Source organism: Balaenoptera ricei, chromosome 9 (assembly GCF_028023285.1).
Source record: "Balaenoptera ricei isolate mBalRic1 chromosome 9, mBalRic1.hap2, whole genome shotgun sequence".
Taxonomy (NCBI): Eukaryota; Metazoa; Chordata; class Mammalia; order Artiodactyla; family Balaenopteridae; genus Balaenoptera; species Balaenoptera ricei.
The window spans coordinates 107345161-107370649 of record NC_082647.1 but is presented as its reverse complement, the minus strand read 5'-3'; the positions used below and the strand labels follow the sequence as shown (position 1 = coordinate 107370649).

At 53.0% G+C, this 25489-nt stretch overlaps 1 protein-coding gene across 9 annotated transcripts in view; it reads left to right on the top strand.

The window, feature by feature from the left end:
* Positions 1-25489, top strand: part of TNS3 (tensin 3) — a 237493-nt gene that overhangs the window by 81359 nt on the left and 130645 nt on the right. For 7 of the 9 annotated variants that reach the window (XM_059934302.1, XM_059934295.1, XM_059934298.1 and 4 more), the window contains 2 exons: positions 1106-1144; positions 25342-25394. Coding sequence is in view for 4 of the 9 variants with exons in the window: in XM_059934295.1 (XP_059790278.1) it covers positions 1106-1144; positions 25342-25394 (92 nt within the window). In the remaining 5 variants the exon portion in view is untranslated. Of the gene's footprint in view, positions 1-1105; positions 1145-1800; positions 1886-16822; positions 16916-25341; positions 25395-25489 lie in introns of those variants that run through there. The other 2 variants (XM_059934301.1, XM_059934300.1) reach the window with 2 other exon arrangements.

The window sequence follows — 25489 nt, the reverse complement described above, 5'->3', positions numbered from 1 at the left end:
GATCCCTGGGACTTCTCCTGCCATTACACATTTTTTAGAAAACTCTTTGAGGATGGGGCTACACGTGGTCTGGAGGGAGGAGAGCCAGGACGCAGCTCATGGGGAGCTGAATCCCGCTTGCAGGTGCCAGGATCTTGGCCTTCCAGAACTGCAGGAAGCAAGTCTTGATTCCCTCACCTGCCGACAGCCCTTTCTGCTCAGGGAGGGCACCGTGTTCCCAGGAGGAGAAGCTGCCCTGTGTCAGCCCCTGTTCTGAGCACCACAAGCTCTTACAACTTGCAGTTCTCAGATGGGGAAACCAAGGCCCAGAGCGATTAGAGCCCAAGGGCCCATGGCCAGGAAGTGGTGGAGAAGAAGTCCCACCCAAGACGGACTCCAGAGCTGGGGTCTGTTGTCCCGGGTGCCTGTAACTGTGTTTCTTCTGACCTGATTGCAGCTGTGGCCTCATCACATGGGCCTGTGTGTCTTTCTTAATGTGCTCACATCTGCAGGGGCCCGGGGTGGAGTCAAAGGGACTCCTTCCCACTGACTCATGCACTAAGCTCCAGCCTAGAATGACATGTCTACATTTAGACTCTGGTTTTGGTTCCGCTTGTGGAAATAGTTCTAGAAAAGGCAATCTGTTTTGTAGAGAATGCGAGCCCTGAGCGTGTCTGTGAGGTGCTGGGGCAGCTGGAAGACCCCCAGGTAGAGCCCCCAGCTCCCTCTCCTGGCCCCCGCTCCCCATGCTACCCGGTGAGGAGGGGCTTGCCCTAGATCAGGAGTTCCTAGCCTGGAAGTCTGCTAGGTCTTCCAAATTAAAGATGAAGCCCTGTATTTATGAGCGATGGACATTTCTCTTGGGGAGAGGCTCCGTGGTTTTCATGACATTCTCTGAAAAGGATCCGGACTTTACAAAAGTGAACAAAAATCTGGATTCTGTAAACGCTAGGTCTTTTTTGTCTTGAGATGCGAAGTAAACGCTAGGTCTTTTTTGTCTTGAGATGCGAAACTTTGTGTGAATGTGGTCAGAGGTAGTTTCAGGTTTGGGAGCCTCGCTGGGTCGTGATGCTGAGTTTTTTTCTTGAGAGAACCCACCTGTTGATCGTATTTCTTCTCCCTTTAGGTGGTGAGTCCCCACTGTGCTCAAGCCCACCTGGAACAGGTAAGTCCTTGGCATTTCCTTGGGGCCCTTCCTGCTGTGCCCTCTTCGGGGAGTCTCCCGACCCCTCTAGGATCCTCTCCCTCTGTTTGAGCTGTAGCTTTTGTTCACAGAGCTCTGTAGGGACCCTGGACCACCTTGCAGTAGCTGTTTGCACGCTTTCCTTAAGATGAGTGAATCACGCGCTCCTTTGTAAGAACTACCTTTCCGATCAGTGATAATTACTTCAGGGATTCACTTCCCTGAGCCCGAGTTTCCCCTGCTGTAATGCAGAGATGCGCCTCGTCCATTTTCTTAGTGATAGAGATGTGGGCAAAGCACTGGGGTCCAGGGTGTCTGTGTGGAGGGCACGATGCAGTGGCTTTGGAGCAGGAGGCTCTGACCGATGCCAGCTTCCTATCAGATTGAAGGTAAACTCAGTGATAACACTTTCACTCTGGCAGAGCTTTATGGTTGTCTGCTTTTTAAATGGATATGGTCTTTGAATGTCATTGTGCCTCTGGGTGTTTTCTTTGCCCCCCACCTCCTTACCCCCTTGGAGGGGGTTAAGCCTGGTGTTAATGACTTAGTAGCAGCTTGTGGGACGCCCGGCTCAGCGCACTTTCCAGGACAACAGGATGCCGACCACCCTCTTATTGCAAATTGGAAGTGACTCACTGTGCGGGGAGTGTGTGCCTTTCCCAGCCTCACCTGTGAGGAGAGGAGACAGGTGTGCCCCGGCGCCTTCTCCAGGATATCTACTAGGTGCGTCCTCTGTGCTTCCCAGGCTGGACGCGGCACCGTGCCCTTGGCCCCGGTTTCGCCATATACAGAATCCAAAGTCCTGGTGGGGATTTCTCGCCCACCTTCCTGCTTCCTGTGCCTCTGATGGCACAGGTGCCCTGCACCTTATGAAGCTATGCTCTGTGAGAGTCTTTGCCGGGCAAGGCACCTCTGTGACCACCTGGGGTGTTTGGGACACAGGAATCAAGGAATCTTCATGTGGTTGTCATGCTCTGAACCCTTGGCTGTTTGCCCTGATGCTCGTTTTTCTTGGCCTTTTCTGGTAGCAGATCCTCTGTTTATTGCGATGGCTTAAAAAGTGGGTGTGAAGTTCGACTAAAAATGGCAGGCAGTGGGGCTGAGAAAAAGGTCTGGGAGGCAAACCTCCCTTTGTAAATGTTAACTGAGCTGATGAAACGTGCAAACAGGCTCCGAGTTTCCTGGAAGCCAGTGTAAAAAGGAAACCACATTACTGGCATGTGCCTTATCAGTAAGGAGGGAAAAGGCAAATCAGTGGAGAAAGTGCCATGTGGGAAGTTATGCAGGGTGTTGACTGAGTCTGGGACAGGTGCTGAACCACAGCTGCACAGAAATGCTCCAGCCTTTGCCCAGATAGAGATAAATATTGTTTTAGAGGGACATCGGATACAAGCTTTGAAGGGCAGCTTATCAAACCCGTTGGCATTATGTGGCTCTACCCATTGGCATGGCATTTAGAAACAGACAAGGGTACCCAGTACTTTATTGCCTGTTTGGGTCATACTTGTGGGACTTCCACGGAACGTGGTCTACTGGGCTGTACAGTGGCCGCATCACTGTTTTTTTCTAGGCAACCATGATCATTAGTGATGGGAGAGGTGGTCAGGCTCTTTAAGACTGAGTCATGTGTATGTTCTAGATGTTTCTATAGATCTACAGGCATGTTCACCTGCACGTATAGCACAGAATATAGCAGTGATTCTGTGGGGCTAGAGTCAGGTCGGGGTCCCACGCAGGCTGTGACACCAGGAGAGCCGAGTGACCTTGAACGGAGCCCTCTTGCTTCTGGGCTCCACTTCCCTCTTCTGTACAGTGGGGATACTACCCCCTTCCTCGCAGCGCTGATAAGGATGGGATGAAATAACGTGTGAAGATTCTTAACTCCGGCTCTGGCACGAGGAAAGTACACAGTGAGCGGGGAAAAGCCTTATTTGTTGTTCAGTGAATTCAAGAGGGCGATAACAGGTCTCAGTTCCCGCAGCCTTTGCTGTTTCTGTGTGTTTTTTTTTTTTTTAATTTTATTTATTTATTTTTGGCTGCGTTGCGTCTTCGTTGCTGCGCGTGGGTATTCTCTAGTTGCTGCGAGCGGGGGCTACTCTTCCTTGCGGTGCGCGGGCTTCTCATTGCGGTGGCTTCTCTTGTTGCGGAGCATGGGCTCTAGGCACGTGGGCTTCAGTAGTTGTGGCACGTGGGCTTCAGTAGTTGTGGCACGTGGGCTCAGTAGTTGTGGCTCACAGGCTCTAGAGCTCAGGCTCAGTAGTTGTGGCGCACGGGCTTAGTTACTTCATGGCATGTGGGATCTTCCCGGACCGGGGCTCGAACCCGTGTCCCCTGCATTGGCAGGCGGATTCTTAACCACTGTGCCACCAGGGAAGCCCGTGTTTTGTTTTTGATCGTTGTTCTCTTGCCATCTGCCGGGAGAGAACCAGTTTGATCGGTTCCAGAGCATGCCCTCTGCTGCGGGAGGGTGAAGGCACCTTGACAGGCACTTCTAAGACCTTGATTCTTGTCATCCCTCATTTGGAGGCTTAGAGGAACTCAAGAAGCCCATGGAAAAGAGCCTGGGGTCAGGATGCAGGTGGCACGAGAGCGTCCGGCTGGTGGTCGGTGGATTGATTGCAGGATCTTTCCACAGCACAGGCGTCATGGAGCTCTGAACTTGGCCTGACAGCTTTTTATTGACGTCGGGGCAGTGTTGTTTGTTTTTCCATCTTATCTTTGCCTTTCCAGTGCTACCCAAGGGAGTGGATTCATATCAGGGCACCAACGGAAACTCTTTCCCAGGTGCCAGTGTAGCTTTCGCTGGGCCGCTGTGAGTCCACGTGTATGAGTCGCACCCACGGGCAGCACAAAGCCACCTCCCCAGAGCATCCAGCCGTACGGAAGCCCCGCGCCGCTTTGCGTCCGAGAGGTGCATTCTCTCCAGAGCAGCCGCCGTCCTTGAAAGAGGCCGTGTCTCTGCCTTTTGGGGCCACGTGCGGGAGGCGGTCAGGGCAGTGCCGGCCTCCGCTGAGGACGCAGGTGCAGGCCCTCACCTGGCGGCTGGCACGCCCACACCCATTGTTTTGCTGGGCCATTGTGGTCTCTCCCACTGGAGAAGAGGTTGTATAAGAATAGCTGCTGAAATTTGAGTCAGCTGTTTACTGAACTCAGATGGCTTTATTTCTCCTTGTTTAATTAAAGTGAAGGCCATGGGTGGTTTCTGTCAAAGGTGACCTTAGGAATCAGATTACACTGTCTGAGGCTGGAGTTTCCAAGCTGGGTTCTGACAGCTACACCTTTGTATTTGCGTGTACGTATGTGTGTGTGTGTGTGTGTGTGTGTGTGTGTGTGTGTGTGTTGGGACTTTGTTCAATATCGTTTGCTTAAACTCACGAAGTCAGAGGAAGTGGTGATGAGCCATGAGGTTAGCACGAGGGCAGCGTGACAGTTTAGGACACATGCCCACGAGCACGCGCTGTCAGTGTCACATTTCCCACCAGTGGCCGCGTGACAGCTTCTCTCAAAAGTATTGAATTATTTCAGAAAGAATGCCTACCAAATTGGATAATTGGAAGTTTTGAGATGGAGGGAAAGGAATCTACTCTGATGATATTCCCTTTATTTTATTGCAAAATTAGGTAACAACGACACATTTCAAGGTTTCTATCTGTCAGATAATGATTTGTAAAGAAGTGTTACTGCAGCTCATGGAACCTTGGTCCCTCCTGCTGGCTCCTTTCCACAGCAGACTCTCTGTACGAATTTCATGTCCTTGTCTATAAGTGCGGGTATTTGATTGGATGCTGGTTATTCCTGCTTATAGGTTGTTTCCACCCGAATAGTAAACCTTCAGAAGCATAGACATGGATCTGCCTACCACAGCAGAGTCTTAGCTGAGTGATAGATAGATGCTGTTTTGTGAAAGTCACAAACACATGTACACGTGTGCACGCACGCACATGTTGGGACCCACAGCTGCCCCTTCAGAGGCTGTATATCTCATAAGAACATATTTGACCAGAATCACAATGATATTAATTTGTTTCAGGCCAACAGAGACTTGCAAATTTCCTTGCTTTTTAATCTCTCTGATCTTTAGGAAGTAGAGAAAAGTCTCAAGAATCCTGTTGGATCAAAGTCCAAGTCTTCCCCTCGGTCAAGAGAACCAAACTTAACGTCTATGTGTTTGGTAAAAGCCGGGTGAGACCCAGAAATAAAAGTATAAACGATGCTGCACTCCCAGAGTTTAACCTTGAAACTAAGTCATCTAATAGCTGTGCTCCAAGTAAGCTGCCTACACAGGGATGGGTCGTCTGAGGAGCCCCGTGGAGGACCACTGAAGGGGCACGTGGGGACTGAAAGGCTCAGTTAGGATGGGAGAAGCACGGCAAGCACACGTGGCCTCGGGGGGCTGGGGCATCCCCAAGAACTAGAAACGGAGGGACAGCTGTGAGGCCAGAGCCTGTGGCACCATCTCCACCGGAGAGGCAGGGTGTTCTAGCCCTGCGGTGCTGCTGGAGGGTCTGCGTTTGCTCGCGGAGAGCCTCACGCCCTATTTCCCCAGCTGCTGCACCCGAGAGGGGGCACACGCTGGCTGCTCCTGTGTGTTCTCAGCAAGTACGGATGGACAGGAGTGCCCGGGGATTTACAACTTGGGGGAAGAGTGCGGAGCTTTGAGGAAAAGCTGAACAACTGAGTTGAGAGGCGGCCCGGGGGCTCCCTGTTCCTGAGGTTCCCGGTGCACCGGTGATCCAGACGCCCACCAGCCCCTCCAGCGCATCTCAGAGCAGGCCAGGCGCCTGGGCTGGGTTGATGACTTCGTTACTTCATTTCTCAGTTGCTCATTTGTTGTGCTTTTCTCAGTTCAGAGTCCTCTGTGAAGGTTGGGGAGCTGGCCTGGCATTGAGTCAGGGTGAGCCCACAGTGGGAATGGGAAGACCCCCTTCCCTTCCTTCCAGGAATCAGCAGGACCCAGGCCGGACTGGTCAGAGCCCAGCCAGTTCGCGTTCCGGGAAGGGGACCCTGACCTTTGCCCAGCCTCTGGCTGCAGCTGCCGTCAGCACGTCTCCTAAACACGGCCCTGGGCCATCCCCACACCTGGGTGTGGGTTCCCGTAGATTTCCAGGAAGGAGGTACTTGCCTCCAGCCTTTCCTTACCCCAGGCCAAACTTGGGTCTACACTAGCTTTGATTTCACCGTTTCCTCCCTCACCTGGAATAACATCCAGGCCCCTGGCTTTTTTCACCTTTGGGGGTAGAATTGTCAGGATTTCTGGGAAGGTGGCCCAGTGAAGAGGCCGGGGCAGCGTTCGCAATTCCTTAGTGGGAACTCCAGGTCGGCCATCAGGAGCCTTTCCTTAAGTTTCAGTTCAGGGACCTTCTGAGAAAGAGGGACAACCCTCCGCAAATTAAGAAAAACCCCCACCATAAACCGCCCCCCCCCCCCCCTTTGTAGCTGGGGTGTGAAAGCTGTTGGCTACGTGCTCTTGCTGGCCGCCAGGCCCGCCTGCAGGCTGCAGGGGACACGTGAACTCAGTTCAGGGTCAGCTTGCATCCAGGGCGGCAAGGAGCCCGGCGAAAGATTAGAACCCACCCCAGCCGCAGGCGGTCACAGCAGCGATTGCTTCCCCGCGTCTGTTCGCGTCTGTTCCCGTCCTCGTGTCAGACGGCAGCATCCCCTGCACGTGCACCGCCAGGTGTGGCGCACACGGCGTGGCGTCTCCACCACTCTGGCTCGGGCTGCTCCTCGTCCAAGTGCATCCTCGTCCTGGGCCCCCGCACCCGGCGCTCTGGGGCGACCGCGGTCAGCTCGCCAGGGCCTGCAGCTTCCAGCGTGACAGCTCCCCTCCCAGGGCAGCGCCTTGGGAAATGTTTTCAAGGAATGACTGGGGTGTCCCCAGGTCCGAAGGCTGGAAGTCTGCAGCGGATAAGAAAACTCAGGTTGAGTGTTGTTTCTTTTCTTTTATGACACTGGTTCCGTAGCAGTCACAGGTTTTAAGTGTGGGAGGGATGCTTGAAGACAGTGGTTCTGTGTGATCGGTGGTGGAAATAGCAGTAACTATTGAAGGGGAAAAACAACTGCTTATTTTTTTAATGCCCCGGATTGGGACGAAGGAGAAGCATCATATTGCCATAGCACTTGAATTACCTGAGTGTATTTTTACCTGCAAGAGGAGTATTCTTTAAAAAAAGCACACAGTGGCAAACTCCCCCAAGTTTAAGTCTCTGCCTGGGAGCAATGGCCCGGGGGGGCCGAGTGACCCTGGCTGTCATTTTGGGAGCCCAGGGTTGTGGAGTCAGATTCTTCTCCAAGTTCTATATGCCCTAGGGCCCTCCACCCTGGCCCTCTCCTGGGACCCAAGGAACGTAGGGACACAGGGGCCTGTCTCCGGAACTGGGTCTGGAGAGCAGGTGTGGAGCTGAGGACTGGGGCCCCTGAGTGCAGACATTGCCCGGGATCGGGGTTGTAACAGCTGTTAGCTTTGTCACTTTGAGACGTCATTTTCTGACCTATACAACAGACTTTAAAAAGCACTTACTTAAACAAGCAACAAAACTTTGTTAGTTACCCTTGATGGGATGTTAGGGAACCAACTTGTGAAATTTGACGAAGAGAAGCAATCAAGCATTTAACCTTCCTTTCTTGTAGGAACTGTACCTCAGAGTTAAAAATAGATGAAGGGAGGAAGTTTTATTTGGTGAGGAATTCCTGCTAAGAGATGTTGAGAAAGTGATAGAGTTAGAATAGACCATGTTTCAGACCACTGATAACTAAACAGCTGGCTCTAGGCTGTGGCCTTCTGTAACCTCCTTGTTCACAAAAGGAAGCTGGTGGGGTCATGTGGGCCTCACGTGAAGGACAGGCTGCCTCTTGGCTGAGACCCTACCAGAAATCCAACCGGAATCACACCAAGCCCAGACCTGCCCACAGCTTACAGGAAATACAGGGCCAGAGCGATCTGAAAAATATTTCCAGAGGGGTCAGCAAAATCCAGAATGGGGAAATTCTACTGGGTAAAAAAAAACCCCAGTTGTTTTCAAATACACTGCAAGAAGAGGAGGAGGAACCTGGGCTCCTCCAAGGAAATGAAGAGACATTAAATAAACATTGTAAGACTTGATGTGGGTCCTGATTCAAACCATCAGACTGTGAAAAAACAAAACCAAAACAAAACTTGTGAGACAGGGACATTTGAACATTGATTCCATATTTGTGTACAAACATGATTTCATATTTGCTTTACATTAAGGAATATATTGCTAATGATACTGGTACTTTGTTGTATTTTTTAAAAAGTCTTCATTCTGGGCTTCCCTGGTGGTGCAGTGGTTGAGAATCTGCCTGCCAATGCAGGGGACATGGGTTCGAGCCCTGGTCCCGGAAGATCCCACACGCCACGGAGTAACTAAGCCCGTGTGCCACAACTACTGAGTCTGCGCTCTAGAGCCTGCGAGCCACAACTTCTGAGCCCACGTGCCACAACTACTGAAGCCCGCACGCCTAGAGCCCGTGCTCTGCAACAAGAGAAGCCACCGCAATGAGAAGCCTGCGCACCGCAATGAAGAGTAGTCCCGGCTCGCTGCAACTAGAGAGAAGCCCACGCACAGCAACGAAGACCCAACACAGCCAAAAATAAAAATAAATAAATAAATTTATAAAAAAAAAAAAGTCTTCATTCTAAAGATACTGAAATACTTATCAGATGAAGTGATGTGATGTCTGGGTTTGGCTTTACAGTGATTCAGTGATTGGAAGCCGGTGGTACCTGAAGCTCAGGACCCTGGTCTCCACCTCCCAGGGTTATTATGCAGGATGCAAGTAGTATAGGCCCAGAGCTCAGGGTGGGCTGGTGATTGAGGCCCAGTGGCCAGTAACTTTTTCATCATATGGATCGCCCACCATGTTTCGAGATCCGCTGCCAGCTCCCCATCCTGCCCAGTTATCTTGCAGTACCTGAGGGCTCAAGGCTTGCCCCCCAGCGGCCAGCGTGGCCTCCTGACTAGTTGACATCTGGAAGGACACTGTGTCTGCTTGATGAAATGCTTCACTGAAAACCTGCTGAGTTCATCAGCACATGACACAGAGGTGATACATTGTTTTCTAAAATGGCAATGTTTGCTTCATAAAGCCTTTTTAAAACAATCATTCTACGTGAAGTTAGTTTCAAACTAGCCAAGTGCATTCTTACTCTTCTCTTTGGAAAAATCATCCATCTTCCTCCCCAGAGGGATTGACTTCAGTATGATTTGCTCATGCCCGAGGTACAGACGTTGCGTGGCACAGATTTAGACTCAATGTGACAAAGGACTTTGGAAAATTAAGAGTTAAAAATGGACTTGGAGGTGTATGAGGTGGTGAGCTCCCTGTCCTTGGGGATATTCAAGTAGAGGCTGACGGCACTGCTGCAGTGGTCATTCCGAACGTGCTTGGGAGATTGGGGGACTGAGTGAAGACGACAGCGAGGGATGCTTTAGCAAAGCCAGCAGAGTATGCGATAACAAGGTTTTAGTGCAAACCAAGCAATGCACAGATAGTTTATTTAGTCAGTGGTTCTCAAAGTGTGATCTCAGAACAACAGCAGCAGCATAAATCTGGGAACTTAGAAACACAAATCCTCTGGTGCCACCCCTGACCCCAGATCTCTCTTTTCCTAAGCCTGCCGAGTGACTGTGCTGCCAGCTGAAGTTTGAGCACCTGCTCTACAAGGAGGTGTCTTCCAGGGGTGCGGCCACTCTGAGCGAGCCTGGCGGGCTGTGTGAGCTGGGCGTGGGGATGATTGAGGACGCTGCAGCCTAGGGGGACGGAGAGGGGGTGGGGCTGGGCTGCCTCACCGAGATCCCTTCCTCTTGGGAACAGCCTCTCACCTGCTGATGCCCTTCTCCTCTCCCTCCTGCATAGACGATGTTGTGGTCCTTTTGTCCGTGTTCTAGAACACAGAGCTATCTTCTTCAGAGTCTCTGTCTAGAAAACGCTCCAAGCGGCTCAGTGCATGGCTTCGGAAGTCCTCAGGTGGAAACAGAGCTCTGGCAGAGACAGTGCGTGTCTTTAGAAGGAAGCGTGGCAGCGTCAACCTGTCAGCCTCTACCTTCCAAAGAGGAAGGAGGACTCCAGGGCTTCGCTTCCCAAGGAGCATAAGGCACCCTTGGTATAAAAAAAATGATATCACATAAACTTACAACTATGACTGCATCAGACTGTGATTATGATTCTTTTCATAATGTTATCGTGACATATGTGGGGACATTAGAATTGGGAAGTTTTCCAGATAGTTCTTAAGTGAATCAAAGATTGAATCATCTACAAATTTAAATAGACTAAATTACAGTCACAACACATTGTTTGTGGATTTTATGTTTGCAAACTTGCCTATTTACTAAAATTTATTTGTAATCCACAAATCAACACTCACTGTGATTCTGTGGTTGTCCAGGGATGTGCGCAGAAGGGCAAAAATTTTGAGCTGCCTGTGGGCACGTCACCAGCTGAGGCTGTGCAAGGTGCCTTCTTGTTTCAGCCCTCAGACTAATAGTATCAGTAAACAGGTGTCCTTTTCAAGGTATATTTCTTTTAGTGCCACATTTTTTGCATTTTTTTCTTTTTGTTAGTGATTTCTGTTTACAATGGCTGGTGTTCACAGGCACAAGAAGCCTGGCCAGTGTCATGGTGACTTTTTAGAACATGACAACCTTGAATGAACTACAACTGATTAGTTTTTTTTTTAAATGATAAATTTATTTATTTATTTTTGGCCGTGTTGGGTCTTCATTGCTATGTACGGGCTTTCTCTAGTTGTGGTGAGCGGGGGCTACTCTTCGTTGCGGTGCGCAGGTTTCTCATTGCGGTGGCTTCTCTTGTGTGGAGCACGGGCTCTAGGCGCGTGGGCTTCAGTAGCTGTGGCTCGTGGACTCAGTAGTTGTGGCGTGCGGGCTCAGTAGTTGTGGCTCGCGGGCTCTAGAGCTCAGGCTCAGTAGTTGTGGCGCATGGGCTTAGTTGCTCTGCGGCATGTGGGATCTTCCCAGACCAGGGCTCAAACCTGTGTCCCCTGCATTGGCAGGCAGATTCTTAACCACTGCGCCACGAGGTGGGGTCCCCAATTGATTAGTTATTGATTAGGGGTCCTCAGACCTTTTCCCCTGACTTGCCCATCAGAAAGAAGAGACCCTAGCCCACTTCCCAGCTGCCTCCCCACGAACCTGCAGTGGGCAATTCTCGTACAAACCTGAGAGGCAGGCAGGAGGAGAGGCCAAGCTGGGAGGAATCCGCGGTGGAGGGCTGAGTGGTCTTGGCGTTTGGGGTGCTAGGGTAGTCGGGAAGTTGGCGGCCCACCGTGGTGAGTAAGAGCTGGGAACCTCTTATGCATTTGGCATAAACAGGTTTGGGAGCAGACATGGTGGCCTCTGGGCTGAGTCCCAGCACTGCATCTCACTGGCTGGGTGACCTTGGGCATGTGGTCCTCAGCTCCCTTTTGGCAAAGCGGGGATGGTAAGGGTTCCCGGCTCAGGGGGCCGCCATATGGGTCATGAGAGATAGTGCAAGGAAGACACTAGGATGGGTCTGGGCTCGAACAGGGTCTGGGATATGTGGCTTTAACCATTTCTCTTCTCCATATAATAACAGTAATGAGGAGGATTGTCACATGCCATCGATTTGCTTTCACATCCAGTCAAACCTGTCATTAAAAATGATCAGAATGTGTAGGTGGTTCTTGAATTGACCTGTCAGTTAACCCGCAGAATCCTGACCGTGACTCACTTTAGTATTTAACTGTGTCGACACAGACAACAGTCGTCGACACAGACAACAGTCGCCGTGTGTCTTTGGTGTATTGATAACCCTTCTTTGAGTTCAGTCCAGTGGCTGAGGCGCCCCTGTCCTGTTTTTGCATAACGTACACCCACAATGAGTCCTCTGAACTTCCCTCCAAGTGTTATGAAAGCTTAAGGAGACTTAGGAGATGATCTGACCACATCAGTCCTCTGGATTTGCCCTGGGTCTTACACAACTTGGTTAGGTCGAGAGCTCTGATGACTGTGCCTTTCCGGAGACGTGAACACCCACCCGTGTTTGTAGCAACAACAGATCTCTTTCTTTTTCGGCTCACATTTCAGTGGTTTGCACAATGTTGCCTTAAACTCGGCAGGGACAGAAGCCAGCAGACATGGTGGTCTCTGGGCTGGTTGATGGATGAGGCAGTACAGGATTGTGGAGGCTGGCTCTGAGCATTCAGTGGGCAGCCCTGGGTAGCAGGCATTTGTCTTCCAGAGTGAATGGAGTGACCATACAGTTATTGATTGGTGGGGGGGGCCAATCGGTTATGGTGTGACCTCATTTATTTGGTTCTTGGAGGGCAAGACAGAGTTTAATTCCAATCAGTGAGCACTGGGACACAAACATGGACGTGGCTTCCCAGCCGCTCCAGCCAAGACTCATCTTCCATTTTAATTCAGCATGTGTTTGTCTTTTCTTTCTTTCTTTCTTTAAAAAAAAATTTTTTTTTTTTGGCTGCGTTGGGTCTTTGTTGCTGCGCGCGGGCTTTCTCTAGTTGCGGCGAGCGGGGGCTACTCTTCATTGTGGTGCGCGGGCTTCTCACTGCGGTGGCTTCTCTTGTTGCAGAGCACAGGCTCTAGGTGCGTGGGCTTCAGTAGTTGCAGCACGCGAGCTCAGGAGTTGTGGCTTGCGGACTCTAGAGCGCAGGCTCAGGAGTTGTGGCTCGTGGGCTCTAGAGCGCAGGCTCAGTAGTTGTGGCACGCGGGCTCTAGAGCGCAGGCTCAGTAGTTGTGGCATGTGGGCTCAGTAGCTGTGGCTCGTGGGCTCAGTAGTTGTGGCGCACAGGCCCAGTTGCTCTGCGGCATGTGGGATCTTCCCGGACTAGGGATCGAACCCGTGTCCCCTGCATTGGCAGGCGGATTCTTAACCACTGTGCCACCAGGGAAGTCCCTGTCTTTTCTTGAATGTGATCCATTGTCATCCAGCATTTAATTCCACATTCACAGTCTTATATTTACCTCTCTGTTTCATTTTAAGCAACTTAAATGTGGGAAATATCCTCACCAATAAAAAGGGAACACCATTTCAGAGATGTTCCCAGAAAGAGGGCCTGCCTTTTCCTCTGGACCCCTGGATTTCAGTGGGGCCATCCTTGGTGGGAAGCTTGGGCAGTGGGGCAGGATGGGCCTGCAGGACAGGACACTGCCCCACTGGGCACCACCCGGAGTGGCCTCACATCACCGCTGCTGAAGCCCTCTCTCTGCAGAGAGCTCTCGCCCTCCCAGGATGAGTGACACTACCCCAGGGATAATCACACAGGCCCTTACTTTCTGGAGAGTGTGTCTGGTCTCTCCTGGGGCTGCAGGTCGCTCCTGGGCTGCTCCTTCCCGCACTGTTCATCCCCTGGCTGGCCCCGAGAACGCTCCTGTTGGGAACTTGATGGTGTCTTTGAGAGCTGGATCCCCAGACTTGGCGTGTTCTCCGTCACCACGGAGTAAGGAATGAACGGCCTGTCCTTGGGGCACCACACCTGGCCCCGTCTGCTCCCCCACCAGAGTGCACTTCCCCTCCCCATCACGGCTCTCACTTGTGAAATGCGGGAGTTGGGCTAGGACCGTCTCTCCCTCCGGGGCCCCTGATGGTGAAGAGTCTGGCTTTGAGCCGATACCGCCATGAGACACGGGGCTAGGTGCCTCTGGACTTCTCCGGTCCTCTCGTGGAGCCAGGAGGCTGCCATCGTTGACCCATTTCACAGAGGTGAGAACCGATGCTCAGAAGAGTTAAAATCCTGCTGACGTGACAGGTAAAGGGACAGGTGGCCCGAGTACCCTTCACCCCCACGGCCCCTCTCAGGAAGCCCCTGCCGTCCTGTGGGGACCGAGCTGGCCTAAGACAGAAACTCGAGCCCGTCACCTCGGGGCCTCCATTGCATCTGGCCTGGAAGGAGACCCCACGTGGTTTCCTCCAGAGCCGACCCCTCCACCCCTCGGCCATCCTTCCAGGGACAGGGCTGTGAGAGCCTCCCACAACCTTCCCCGTGGTCCTCTATGGGAAGAAATGAAATGTCCTTGTTACAGAATAATTGATAAAAAATAAAAGAACGCCTGATTAGATGTAATTATAAAATGGGCCTACATGAATCTCCCTCTCAACTTAAGGAACATATCCAACCATTTCATAAAATGAAATCCACCAGACAACCTCCAGGGTAGACAGCTGGGGAGGGGAGGGTGGTTCTGAAGTGGGGGACGGGGCCCTGGTTCTGACGTGGGGGACGGGGCCCTGGTTCTGACGTGGGGGACGGGGCCCTGGTTCTGACGTGGGGGACGGGGCCCTGGTTCTGACGTGGGGGACGGGGCCCTGGTTCTGACGTGGGGGACGGGGCCCTGGTTCTGACGTGGGGGGTGGGGCCCTGGTTCTGACGTGGGGGACGGGGCTCCGGTTCTGACAGTGGGGGACGGGGCCCTGGTTCTGAAGTGGGGGATGGGGCCCTGGTTCTCGGCCGCTCCTGGTCCGGCCCTGGCTGTCCTTCCTCTTGTAGCTCTGGGTGTCCAGTGAGCAAGTTGGATCCAGACTCAGACAGGCTGGGCCACCTGTTCAGCCACGGTTTTCCCCACGGTCTGACGTGTGTCCCGCCACCACCTCCTTTTTCCGTTTGGCCTCCTGCAGACGCGGAGCCCAAGGAGCGTGACAGTTCAGGAGCTAATGGAGGTATTACGGCGCCTGCTTCTTCTTGCTGGTCCAGCTATGCTCTTTGACTTTGTTTGTGTGTTTGTTTCTTGGTTTTGTGCTAATTAACAAGGACAGAAGGAGGGCAGGCGGGCGGGTGGGCACGCACCTGTTAGGTTCCGGGACACCTGCCTTCCCAGGAACCCCAGTAAGTTTCCTGGGGGAACTCAGGAGGATGGGGAGCGGCGCTGGGCCTGCCCTTTCTGCACCCCAGGGAGGTGGGACTCGGCAGTGCCAGCAGGACGCAGCCCCCTGCTCTGTGTGGTCCTTCCTGGTCCCCCTCCGGTTCCTGCAGGGCCCTGGCGGGCAGCCCTCAGCCAGAGCCCGCGTCCCTGCCCTGAGCGCGGGCCTACGTGCTGTCACTGAGCTCTCTGGTCCGCTGTGGGCCTGGCGCCCCTGGCTCCTGTGCTGCAGCCCTGAGACTGCGCTCCCAGCCGCCCCTCCTGCCACCACCCCTCCGCCTGCATCAGGCCAGTGGCAGGGAGGGAGCAAGGCGCGAGGAGGGAGCTGCTTCCGCGAGGAGCAGCTGGCCGTGCCCCTCTGCAGCACGGTGAGTTCCACCCCAGAGGGATCTGCAGGGCCCCCACTCGCACTTGGCACCGAGTCTGTCCCTGGCGTCTCTCCTCTGTTTGCCCCTGTCCTCGCTTGGTGGCGATGGGGCAGTGAAAGTTACGTGGAGCACCGAGCCCTGACCCTGGCCCCCGCCCTCTGCTTCCTGGGGGCGGCCACTGCCCGCGCTGAGGACCTCTGCCCGCCAACCCCTCTGGGGACATCAGATTTGATTGTGAAAGCACCGGCTCCACCCTCCTGCCCTGGGGACGCCTCCCTCCCTTCCTTCATCAGCCTCGGGGTTCCATATGGTTCAGACCAGCCTACGCAGCAGCTCAGAATTCTGAGTATTTGGTGACGAATAAGCACAGACATAATCTCAGCGTGAACAAAACCTTGCTTCTCATAGTTGAGCTTGGGGGTTACCTTAGTTTCCTAACTTAAGAGGGGTGTGTATTTTTCTAGTAATTCATCGTAATCTCTGCCCACCTGTAGGAGCATTAAGAAAAGAATTCTTAAGGTGGGCAATCCTAAAAAAATTCTTAAGGTGGGCAGTCCTGATAATGAATTTGTTTTCTGGTATTCTCGTTCTGGAAAGGAATGGTGTCTTGCTGGCTGTCTGACTTTGGGAAGATTTCTTTCCCAGAGTCTTATTTCTCTGAATGGTGCTGTGGTCCTGGGTGGTTACTGTGTTTGGTGTGGGCTTGTGGGGAAGTTGCGTTTCAGGGGCCAGTCCCTGCCTGGTGCCCAAATACAAGGATTGAGTGCAAAGCTGATATTTATTTAGCACTTACTACCTGCTAGGTGCTGTTCTTAGCTCTGCACGTGTTTCCTTATTTAATCCTCCCAATACCTCCACTTTCCAGATGAGAAAACTGAGTAACGGAGAGGTAATTTCTGAAGGTCAGACAGCTGGGGCCTCACCCAGGTGTTAGGATTCCAAAGCAGGTGCACATCACCCCTGCACCCTGCCATCCGGGCGGTGAGTGAGTGAATGAATGAGTGAACAAATGAATGCCCTTATATTTGAACTGGATGTGGGTAGCTGTTGCCTTTCAAAATTTTTTTGTGTGTGGCCGCACCCCGCAGCAAGCAGGATCTTATTTCCCTGACCCGGGATCGAACCCATGCCCCCTGCAGTGGAAGCGTGGAGTCTTAGCCACTGGACCACCAGGGAAGTCCCTCAGAAAGTTTTTAGATGTATTTTTAACTCCATTTTCCTGGAGAAACAAACACAGAATGTACAGAGATGTTTCAGCTGATCTCCTTAACGGAGCCCCTTCCCTAGTCCCCAGCCTGGTGGTGACATTTGTGCACTGCCACCAAGCCCCGTGCTTCCTTGTGAATCTGGCTCTGGTTATGCAACGTGCCTTTTGTTCCTTTTTATAAGACCTTTCACAACGCAAGTTTCGGGGCTGGTCAGCATGGCTGGGAGCAGCACACAGGTCCGGCAACTCTGGGGAAGCTGGCATCCTTGATGTGTCCTCCGGCCCTGCCAAGTTCCCGGTATGGCATTCACTAAAGGTCTTTCTTTCTTTGCTCTTCACCCGAAAGCCAGAGGGGGCGAGGGGAGGTGGGGAGCAGGGACGCAGCCTTCTGCTGCTGCAGCCCAGGGATCCCAGTGCCAGCCTTCACCCCGTGAGCGGGCGCGGGAGCGGGGAGTGAGCCTGGTGAGAGCTGCGGCCAGCTCCCCGCTATGGTCGGCAGTGTGCCTGGAGAGGAAGGCCTCTGCTCCGGTTCCTCGTCTTGCGGGGATCTCATCAAACGCTTCCACAGGGTGATCTGGAGGATCCTGTTGGTGAGAACGTGTGTCACCGTAGCCAGTACCTGGGTGGGCGCAGCATATGTGTCCCACCCAGCCAGTGAGCAGAACCCACATTTGACGGTCTGTGGGGACAGGCTGTACTTTATGGTCGCTGGGTTGTCTGAAGTTGGTGCTTCACCACCTGGCTGTTCAATGGAAAATTTCTTCCTAATAACCAACCACCCGCCTTATGTTGATTCCATATGTTATAACCTTGTGGCGGTGTAGAGAGTTGCTACTCTTCAGCTGCTATTCTTTTAGATGATGACTCTTTTTAAGCCGCTTAAATAGTAAATGTACCCCATTAATTGTTCTCCTAAAAATAGAGCTAGCTAGATATTAGTTACTGAAATGTAAAACAGCATCTCCCTGCCTCTTAAAATGGACAGATCACCCCTCTGACTCTTTGAAATTAGTGCTTGGTTTATTCCTTCCTTCATCCTGCAGACCTCTGTGTTTTGCTGCCTGCTGCCTTCAGGACACCGCTCCCAGGGCTGAGCTGCAACTGGGAGCCAGCAGCCAGTGCCTCTGTTGTGTCTTCAAGGGGGGAATGTAGAGCTTAGACAAGAATTCACACCCTGGTTATTTCTGTGCAGTTGAGGTCAGTGCGGTCGAGAAGACCAAGGTAGACAGAACATGCATACGGGGCCCCTTTGCTGGGGAGATGACATCTGAGCTGAGAGCTGCAGGTGGGGCTTGAATAAGTGGGTGCAGAGCATGTGCAAAGGCCCTGGGGCAGGAGGGAGCGAATGTGTTGGGAGAACTGAAAGGAGGGCTGCGAGGTGAGGATGGGGAGTGAGGGAGACTTCATTAGTTGGGCTGCTTTCAGGTTGTCCCCTGGGCTCACCCAGGGCCTCCTGAGCCAGGCAAGTCCCCACCCTTCACCCTGTGGCAAGGGGACATGAGACCACCGCATTAGCATCAACCCCTGCAGCACAGGCTTGATTTGTCCACCGTGTGTGTGTGTGTGTGTGTGTGTGTGTGTGTGTGTGTGTGTGTCTAAGTGTGCTTGTGACAAAGATGGATGCTGCTGTGTCTTCATGGGGAAGTGTCCGTGGCCTCCCCTCCTCTGCCGACATGCGTTCACTCACCACTGAGTGGTTCTCGTTAAGGCACTTCTTTCTCTGTTCTCATTTTCTTTCACCCCATTTCATGCTTTCCCAGAAAACATATGAGAATATGTCGCTGTAAATGCTAATAATGCATTTACTCTGTGCTGGGCCCTGTCCTGGGTCTGTGACAGGCCTTTGCTGCTTTAACTCCACAACAACCTTGCAGCCCATTTTATGGGTAAGGAACATGAGGCACAGAGAGGGCATGCTGCCTGCTCAAGGTCACACAGCTGGAGCATTCGGGGTTCTGTTACCTGTACTTAGAGGCCTTCATCTGAGGGAGAGCAGGGCCTGGTAATGCAGGGACAGCCTGTGTGGCTAACCCTGGCCTTGGGTCAGCTGGCTGTCCCTGTGGGGCCCTGCGTTCGCAGCCGCCAGGGCTGGAAGGGACTTCGGGAGATGCCCGGAGGGTGGCTATGGTGAGGAGTGTGGGCATGGTTCTAGCCCAGGCCACGCTGCTTACCTGCTGTGTAGTGGGGCTTGCTCCGAATGTCTTCCCCTCCGCTTTCCTGCCCTTCGGGTTGGAGGGTGATGGGGCACACGGCCTGTAGCAGCTGTTGTTTCTGCACCCCGAATTGGATCCCTCACATAAGCCTTTCAGGCTGTCCCCTAGGCTCTGCTGGGGCCCTTGGCGATGCGGCGTTGGTGCTGTGTCATTGCTGCATTAGATTTGTTAAGCACCACTTTTCGTCGAAGCCTATAGGAAGCCAGTGATCCGCCTCTCATGGATGATTACTGGAGACACGGAGCCTGGAGTCCTTTGGCCTGGACACGGCTGCTGGCTGTGACTGCAGCACCCTCCTCCAAAGCCTTCGACGGCACGTTTTGCATCCAGAGTAAGGTCTTCAGGGTGTTTGTTTACTGTCATGCATCGACTACATCTTTTCCTTGAAAAAGTATAAGATACAAGGGCCCCTAGTAATTCTTGGCATCCTGTCAAGGTAGCAGAGGTTTGGGTGTAGATTTGAGGTGGTTGCAGGATGTTTGACTGAACCAAGTAAGCCTCAGGTCAGCTGGGGGCCCAGGGACCCGGAGCCCCACCCGCCCCGGGGAGTCAGCGGCTCCTGGGAGGCGGTGTTGCCCAGTGGATGAGGATCCCGCCTCCCGCTCCGCCCCATACACCACCCACGTCTGTGAGCGCAGGGGACCACCTCCCCGCCAGGCGCCACGGGTGCCTGTCTTTACTCAGCCCGGGCGGGGACCGCAGGGTGTGCGCCCCGGGGAGCAGCAGCCCTCCCACTCTGGACACGTGCTTTGGCCTTCGTCCCCAGCGAGCTTCCAGCGGCCTTTTCACTCCGGTAGTCCCCGCCAGGACCCCAGGACCCCACTGTTCTCTCTGTCGTCTGTTGTTTGGAAGTACCTGGCTGTCCCGCGTCTGTTTCCAAACGGTGGAGTGCCTGTCTGAACCCCTGCCTTCCTTCCAGCCGTCTGCCCTCTTAGAAAGGCGCAGTTACCAGTGGCAAAGCATTTCTCTCCCAGCGATACTTGGGCCAGTGTCACCAAGTGTTCTGGACTGAGCTACCCCTGGTCTTGGCGAATGGTGCACCAGTCTCTGTTCTTTTTTTTTTTTAAATTTATTTATTTAATCAATTAATTTATTTTTGGCTGCATTGGGTCTTCGTTGCTGCGCGTGGGCTTTCTCTCTAGTTGTAGCGAGGGGGGGCTGCTCTTCGTTGCGGCGCGCGGGCTTCTCATTGCAGTGGCTTCTCGTTGCGGAGCACGGGCTCTAGGTGTGCGGGCTTCAGTAGTTGTGGCACGTGGGCTCAGTAGTTGTGGCTCGCGGGCTCTAGAGCACAGGCTCACTAGGTGTGGCACACGGGCCTAGTTGCTCTGTGGCATGTGGGATCTTCCCGGACCAGGGCTTGAACCCGTGTCCCCTGCATTGGCAGGCGGATTCTTAACCACTGCACCACCAGGGAAGCCCTCTCTGTTCTCTTTTAATAAAAGAAGTCTGTGTCGGCATGCAAATGTCATGGTGGTCACTGTGCTCTCTTGAAAGATGGCCACATGGCTGCAAACTTGCTATTGCTACGTCTATTTCAAATATAAAAATAACCCCATTAGGAAAATAAATGAATTTTAATAATTTGAAAAATATGTTAAACAAGAGAGCCCCCGGGCAGGTCATCTAATTCTTTATCTGGTGGACGGCTCACTCCTCTCTGTTTCGGATCCGTGGACTCGGGGTTTGCAGGGCTGTGCCAGACCTTCTAAGCGCTGGATCCAAAGCTGTCATTTTATCAGGGAGGCCAGTGACTTCACTGGGGTCCCAGGACTACATAGTGGTCTAAGCAGATGAGCTTTGGGCCTCAAGCAGCACCTTTAAGGAGAAGCAGCCCCTCGAGCAGCCCAGGCTTTGTGGGGTACCTTTCGTAGGTTTAACCTTTAGCACGGATTCCGCCTGTGTCTCTTCCCTTTGACCTTATTTTTCTTAGCACATTTAGAAATTGAGAGCTTTGATAAGCACGTGCCAAAGGGGACACAGGTGAAGGAGGCTGGGCAGGACAGAGGCAGGTGGGGACGGTGCTGCATCGCCCTGGAGACCAGGAGGAACACGGGAGGTGCTGTGCTACTATCACCCTGGCACAGGTCTACGGAGAGCTGTGGTGACCTGCAGCCCTCAGCCTCCGAAGGCTCCCGAGGAAGGCTGGCGGACAGCTCTTTTCTTACAAAACAGCAAGAGAAGAGGCGTTTGCAGCACAGATCTGGGGGCCAGGGGTCTACAAGTAGAGAGGCTTCTTTAGACTTCCACGAGCTCAGGATGCAGGGTTTCTCATGAGCAAGGGACTGTCTTCAAGAAACTTTTGTACGTTGGTTCTCAGTTATTCTTAAGGCATGAAATATCCTGTGGCGATAAAGGGAGACTTTGGCTTTTTAGCCCCAAAAGTAGGTAAATTCTTTGCTTCCAAGTGAAGACTCACAGAGACATCACATGTCACCTTCCTGACAAGCACGGTGTTTGGGCATGGCCAGGCCCCTTCCACTGGGCATGGGGCGTGCCCCTCGCTATCTGCTCACGGCAGAGCTCCCTGGGCAGCCAAGGGGCTTCTATCCAGTGTATCCGGGGTCCCGTCCCCTGCGTATCATCTGCTTGGTTCCAAATACAGCCCCAGAATGAAGTTTTCTCCCGTTGCAGGATTTCATGCACGTCAAATCTCAGAAACTGGTTTAGAAGTGGTGACTTGCTCACGGTTTCTCTATCCTCCTAGGCGTAGGGCTAGACTAGCTCCCCCAGGGCAAAGCTCCTCTAACTTCGCTGATTCCAGTCTGACCCAGGTACAGGCTGAGCAGGATGGGCTGTGGACCGTCAGGGGCCGGGGGCTCGAAAGAGTCCAGAATTTTGGTGTCAGAAGTTGCTACTGCATCTTAACTGTGTGATTCTAGACACCGAATAGGACTTCTGAATGCTTTTTCCCAAACCATGAAGTGAGGATAATCACATCTGCGTCCTGGGGTTCCTGCTGGGAACCAGGTGGCCGACGACGAGTGGGTCTGCTTCCTGACCTCGGTCACCTGTGGCCTCTTACAGGACAGTGCTGGTGGAACACTGCTGCCTTCCGTAGTGAGCCCCGGGGGGGGGGGGCTGCATGGTCGATGGACCCAGGTCCTGTCGCCCCAGGCACGGCTGGCTGCTGTGGGGTGCAGGGGCAGCACAACCAGGAAAGGAGGCAGGGGCTTTCTCTCCAGCCTCTCGGGGGCCCTGACTCGCTGGAGGGCCTCCCTTTTTCATCCTAGAGATCCCCTCCTCACTCTTCCCCTCCTGCACCTGTTCTGGCTGCACTGGTTCCCTTGCTGGTCCCTGAGATGCAGACAGTCCCACTGCGGGGCCTTGGCACTGGCCACGCCCCCCTGAGTGGCATCCCCTTCATGTGATGTCCCTCAGCCCACCTCCACGCTAGGCTTCTTCTGTGCCCTCCTCCCCGTGTGCCCCTCACCTAAGGAGTGGCCAGGAACCTCACCGGCAGGGTGGGGTGAACGGTCGGTATGTGGCGGTTCCAGCCCCTGTCATCCAGTTAGGTGATGGGGGCAGGTACTGGACGGCATAGAGGGCCTGCCTTCAAGGAGTTCGTTCTTTATTGCCAGACTTACGCTTATGGATGGTGTCAGATTGTCCTAAATCGGTGTGTGTGACATCAGTGTAAGTTGGCAAAGGCCACAGCTCAGGCCGCAGGTGAAACTGAGAAATGCTGGGAGGAGTAGGTCGAGGCCTGGCCTTCTGATTGTATTGCTTGTACGTATGTATGTATTTGTTTAATTATCTTTCATGCGTGTATGTGTGTATGTATGTTTCTATCTTCTATCTATCTACCTAACCCTATCATGTATCTATCACCTATCCAATCTATGTATCTACCTATCTACCATCTAGCTATGTATTCATCATCTATCTAGCTTACATCCATCATGCAAAGGGAGGTGGAGCTCAGGACTTGCTGGGGGTGAGGGCTGGCTTGGACCCTCTGTGAAGCGGCTGAGCCTTGAGGCTGCTGCGGGGAGTGTGGGTTACCCCTCCAGGCCCCCCCTCACTGCCCTCCTGGGGCCTGGTGTTTCCCGAGGCCCGGAAGCTGCCCAGCTCTGTGCCTTCTGGAGCAGGAAGTATCTCGCGCTCCTGTGCTAATTCTGGGGGAATTACAGAGCAAAACGAAAACGGTTCTCTTGGACCTTCAAGTCAAACCAGGAGAGAGTATGCAAGGATGGGGCTTTTGGGGGAGTCTCTGTGGCCCCCTTGAAACTCAGCTTCTGTGTGTCAGGAATGACAAGGGAAGTTCCCTCTCCGGCTAAGAGGCAAGGAGGGGCGGCCTGATGGCGGGCAGCTTGGCCTGGTCACGTCCGTGCTTGGACGTTAGCAGGTGGGGCTGGTCCGCAGGGCCCCTGTGGCCTTCCCTCCCTTCAGGGTGTTGTCTCCTCTCCTGCTTTGCTTTGTCACGTGTGTTCGCACAGACCGGAGTTTGCGGAGTGAAAAGGCAGAGACGTTGGTAAATGTCGGAAGACAGAATCAATCCCTTTGTGCTGGTTGATAGTTGAGAGCAGTGGTCTCCAGTCAGCTTTGAGTACTGACCCCCAGGGCTGAGACCTACTTACGTTTAATTGTAATGGAGTGTAATAGGATGTGGTACATTATGTTCATTTATTTATAAATTATGTACGTGTCTCATATTGCAGACAGGTTGTGTGCCTTCCTTATACACACTCACAGGAGAAAACAAAATGGAAAACGTTGCATGAGTTGAAGGAACGGTACACGGCGCCGTGTGTCTCCCGCCGGGGACGGTGGTTCTCAGACACGGGGATGAGTGCAGTCACCTGGTTAGCTTAAAACCAGCTTCACACCGGCTGGTCGGGATTCTGATGCTCTGCCGAGGCTGGTAGTCGAGTCCTAAGGGAGGTGAGGTCCTTGGGAGGAAGGACAGGCTGAATGGCCCTGTGGTCAGGTCCTGTGACCTTGCCATCGTGAGGGCGGGGTCGCTCTCAGGCCCCTGCAGCCGCGGTGCGGTGACCCTGGTGGGCCGGGAATGTTCCCGTTCCAAGATGCTTAGCGTCCACCCTTGGCGGCTTCCTCACTGTTTGCCTTCCAGGAGGGCGTCTGAGTTCTGTGACTGTGGCCGTGAGGCCTGAAGGCCGCACCAGGAGCTGGAAATTCATCTGAGCTGACCCTGGAGGCATTACACTTTCTCTCTCCAGTTACAGAAGTCAGCTATGTTCTAAGCAGAAAAGGAAAAAAAAATGCACATAGAAGAAAAAATGTAACGGGACATTCCAGAAGCAAACTTCTGCCCCGTCAGCCTGCACTCTGGCCACACATTTCCAGGTGTGCGTGTACAGGGGGGAGTGGGTCTGTGTGTGAATCATGTACTCTGCACCGGGGAGCGGCCACGTGGCCGTCTCTGGTCGTCAGCGCTGCTGCCGTCATAGGTCGCGGCCTCTCTCCAGGCCCACACACGTGTCGCCGTCCGCAGGGTAGCGTGGTTTATCTAATGTAACTGAGGCGCGTGGTTGACCTCTGAGGCTGTTGTCTGTTTTTTGCTGTTACACACATCACAGCGCAGCGAGTGCCCCTGTCCATAGAGACTCACGGGCTTTTCCAGTAATTTCCTCAGCGTCATTCCTCACAGTGCTAAGTCACATGCTGCAGACCTTTTAAGGGCTTTTTGTATTTATGGACAAGCTGTTTTCTAAAATGCTGAATCAGTTTACATTTCACCAATACTTAAAAAATATATTAGATGCAGCGGGCAGGGAGGAGCTCACAGAAGGCAGTAGAGGAAGGAGCTTCCTGAGAGGAGGGCATTCGGGGAGACGAGACGGGGATGTCTGGGCTCTCCTCCCCCTCTGCCGTCTTCGACAAGACCTCACGCCTCTCGGAGCCTCGGTTTCCCTGCTTCTGAAATGTGGGGATAATTCCTTCTCACAAAGTTGCTGGATGCATCTCCTGAAAGAGTGTGTATATAGCCTTAGAGTATAACATAACCCTTACAACACACACACACACAGACACAGGGAAGGGTTATGTAAACTGTAATTATAACCTGAGGTTTTTTTTTTTCCCTGTTGGATAAGCTTTTTAAAAAAAAAGAGTGGAAAAAATTGAGAATTCTCTCAAAGTCATTAACTGGTTCTTTCAAGTAAATATCAATACTAACAATAATGATAGTAATAATGGCCGATGTTGGCTGAGCGCCTCCTGTATACCAGGACACGCAGGACAAGCGTTTACATGTGCTGGGACCGTTTACCTTGCCCTGACGGGGGATTGTTGTGCTGCCGCACGTGGGAAGCCGTCCTGCTGTTGGTTAATGGAATCGTGTCACTTGGGATCTGGAGTCTTAGGGCCGAGATGACCTGATAAGCTGTCGACCCTCCCGGGTGATAAGATGAGCCAGTAGTTCCAGGGTCTGACTTACCATTTATGATTAAACAGAGGATCGGGCTCCCATCCTTCCTTCTCGGTGAGGTTTGCGATGTGCGGGCTGGCAGGACAGGGGACTTGAGAATGACCCTTGTTTTGTCATTTGCAGACTCCGGGGGCATCCTCACCACCTGCTTCTCTGTGCTGTGACAAACCATCCAGGTGAGTGTCCGTCACCGAAACTCCTTCGTGTGCCTCTGGCCTTGGGTCAGATCTCACAGAGGAAGCCTGGGCACAGTGTTATTTTATTCTGTAGT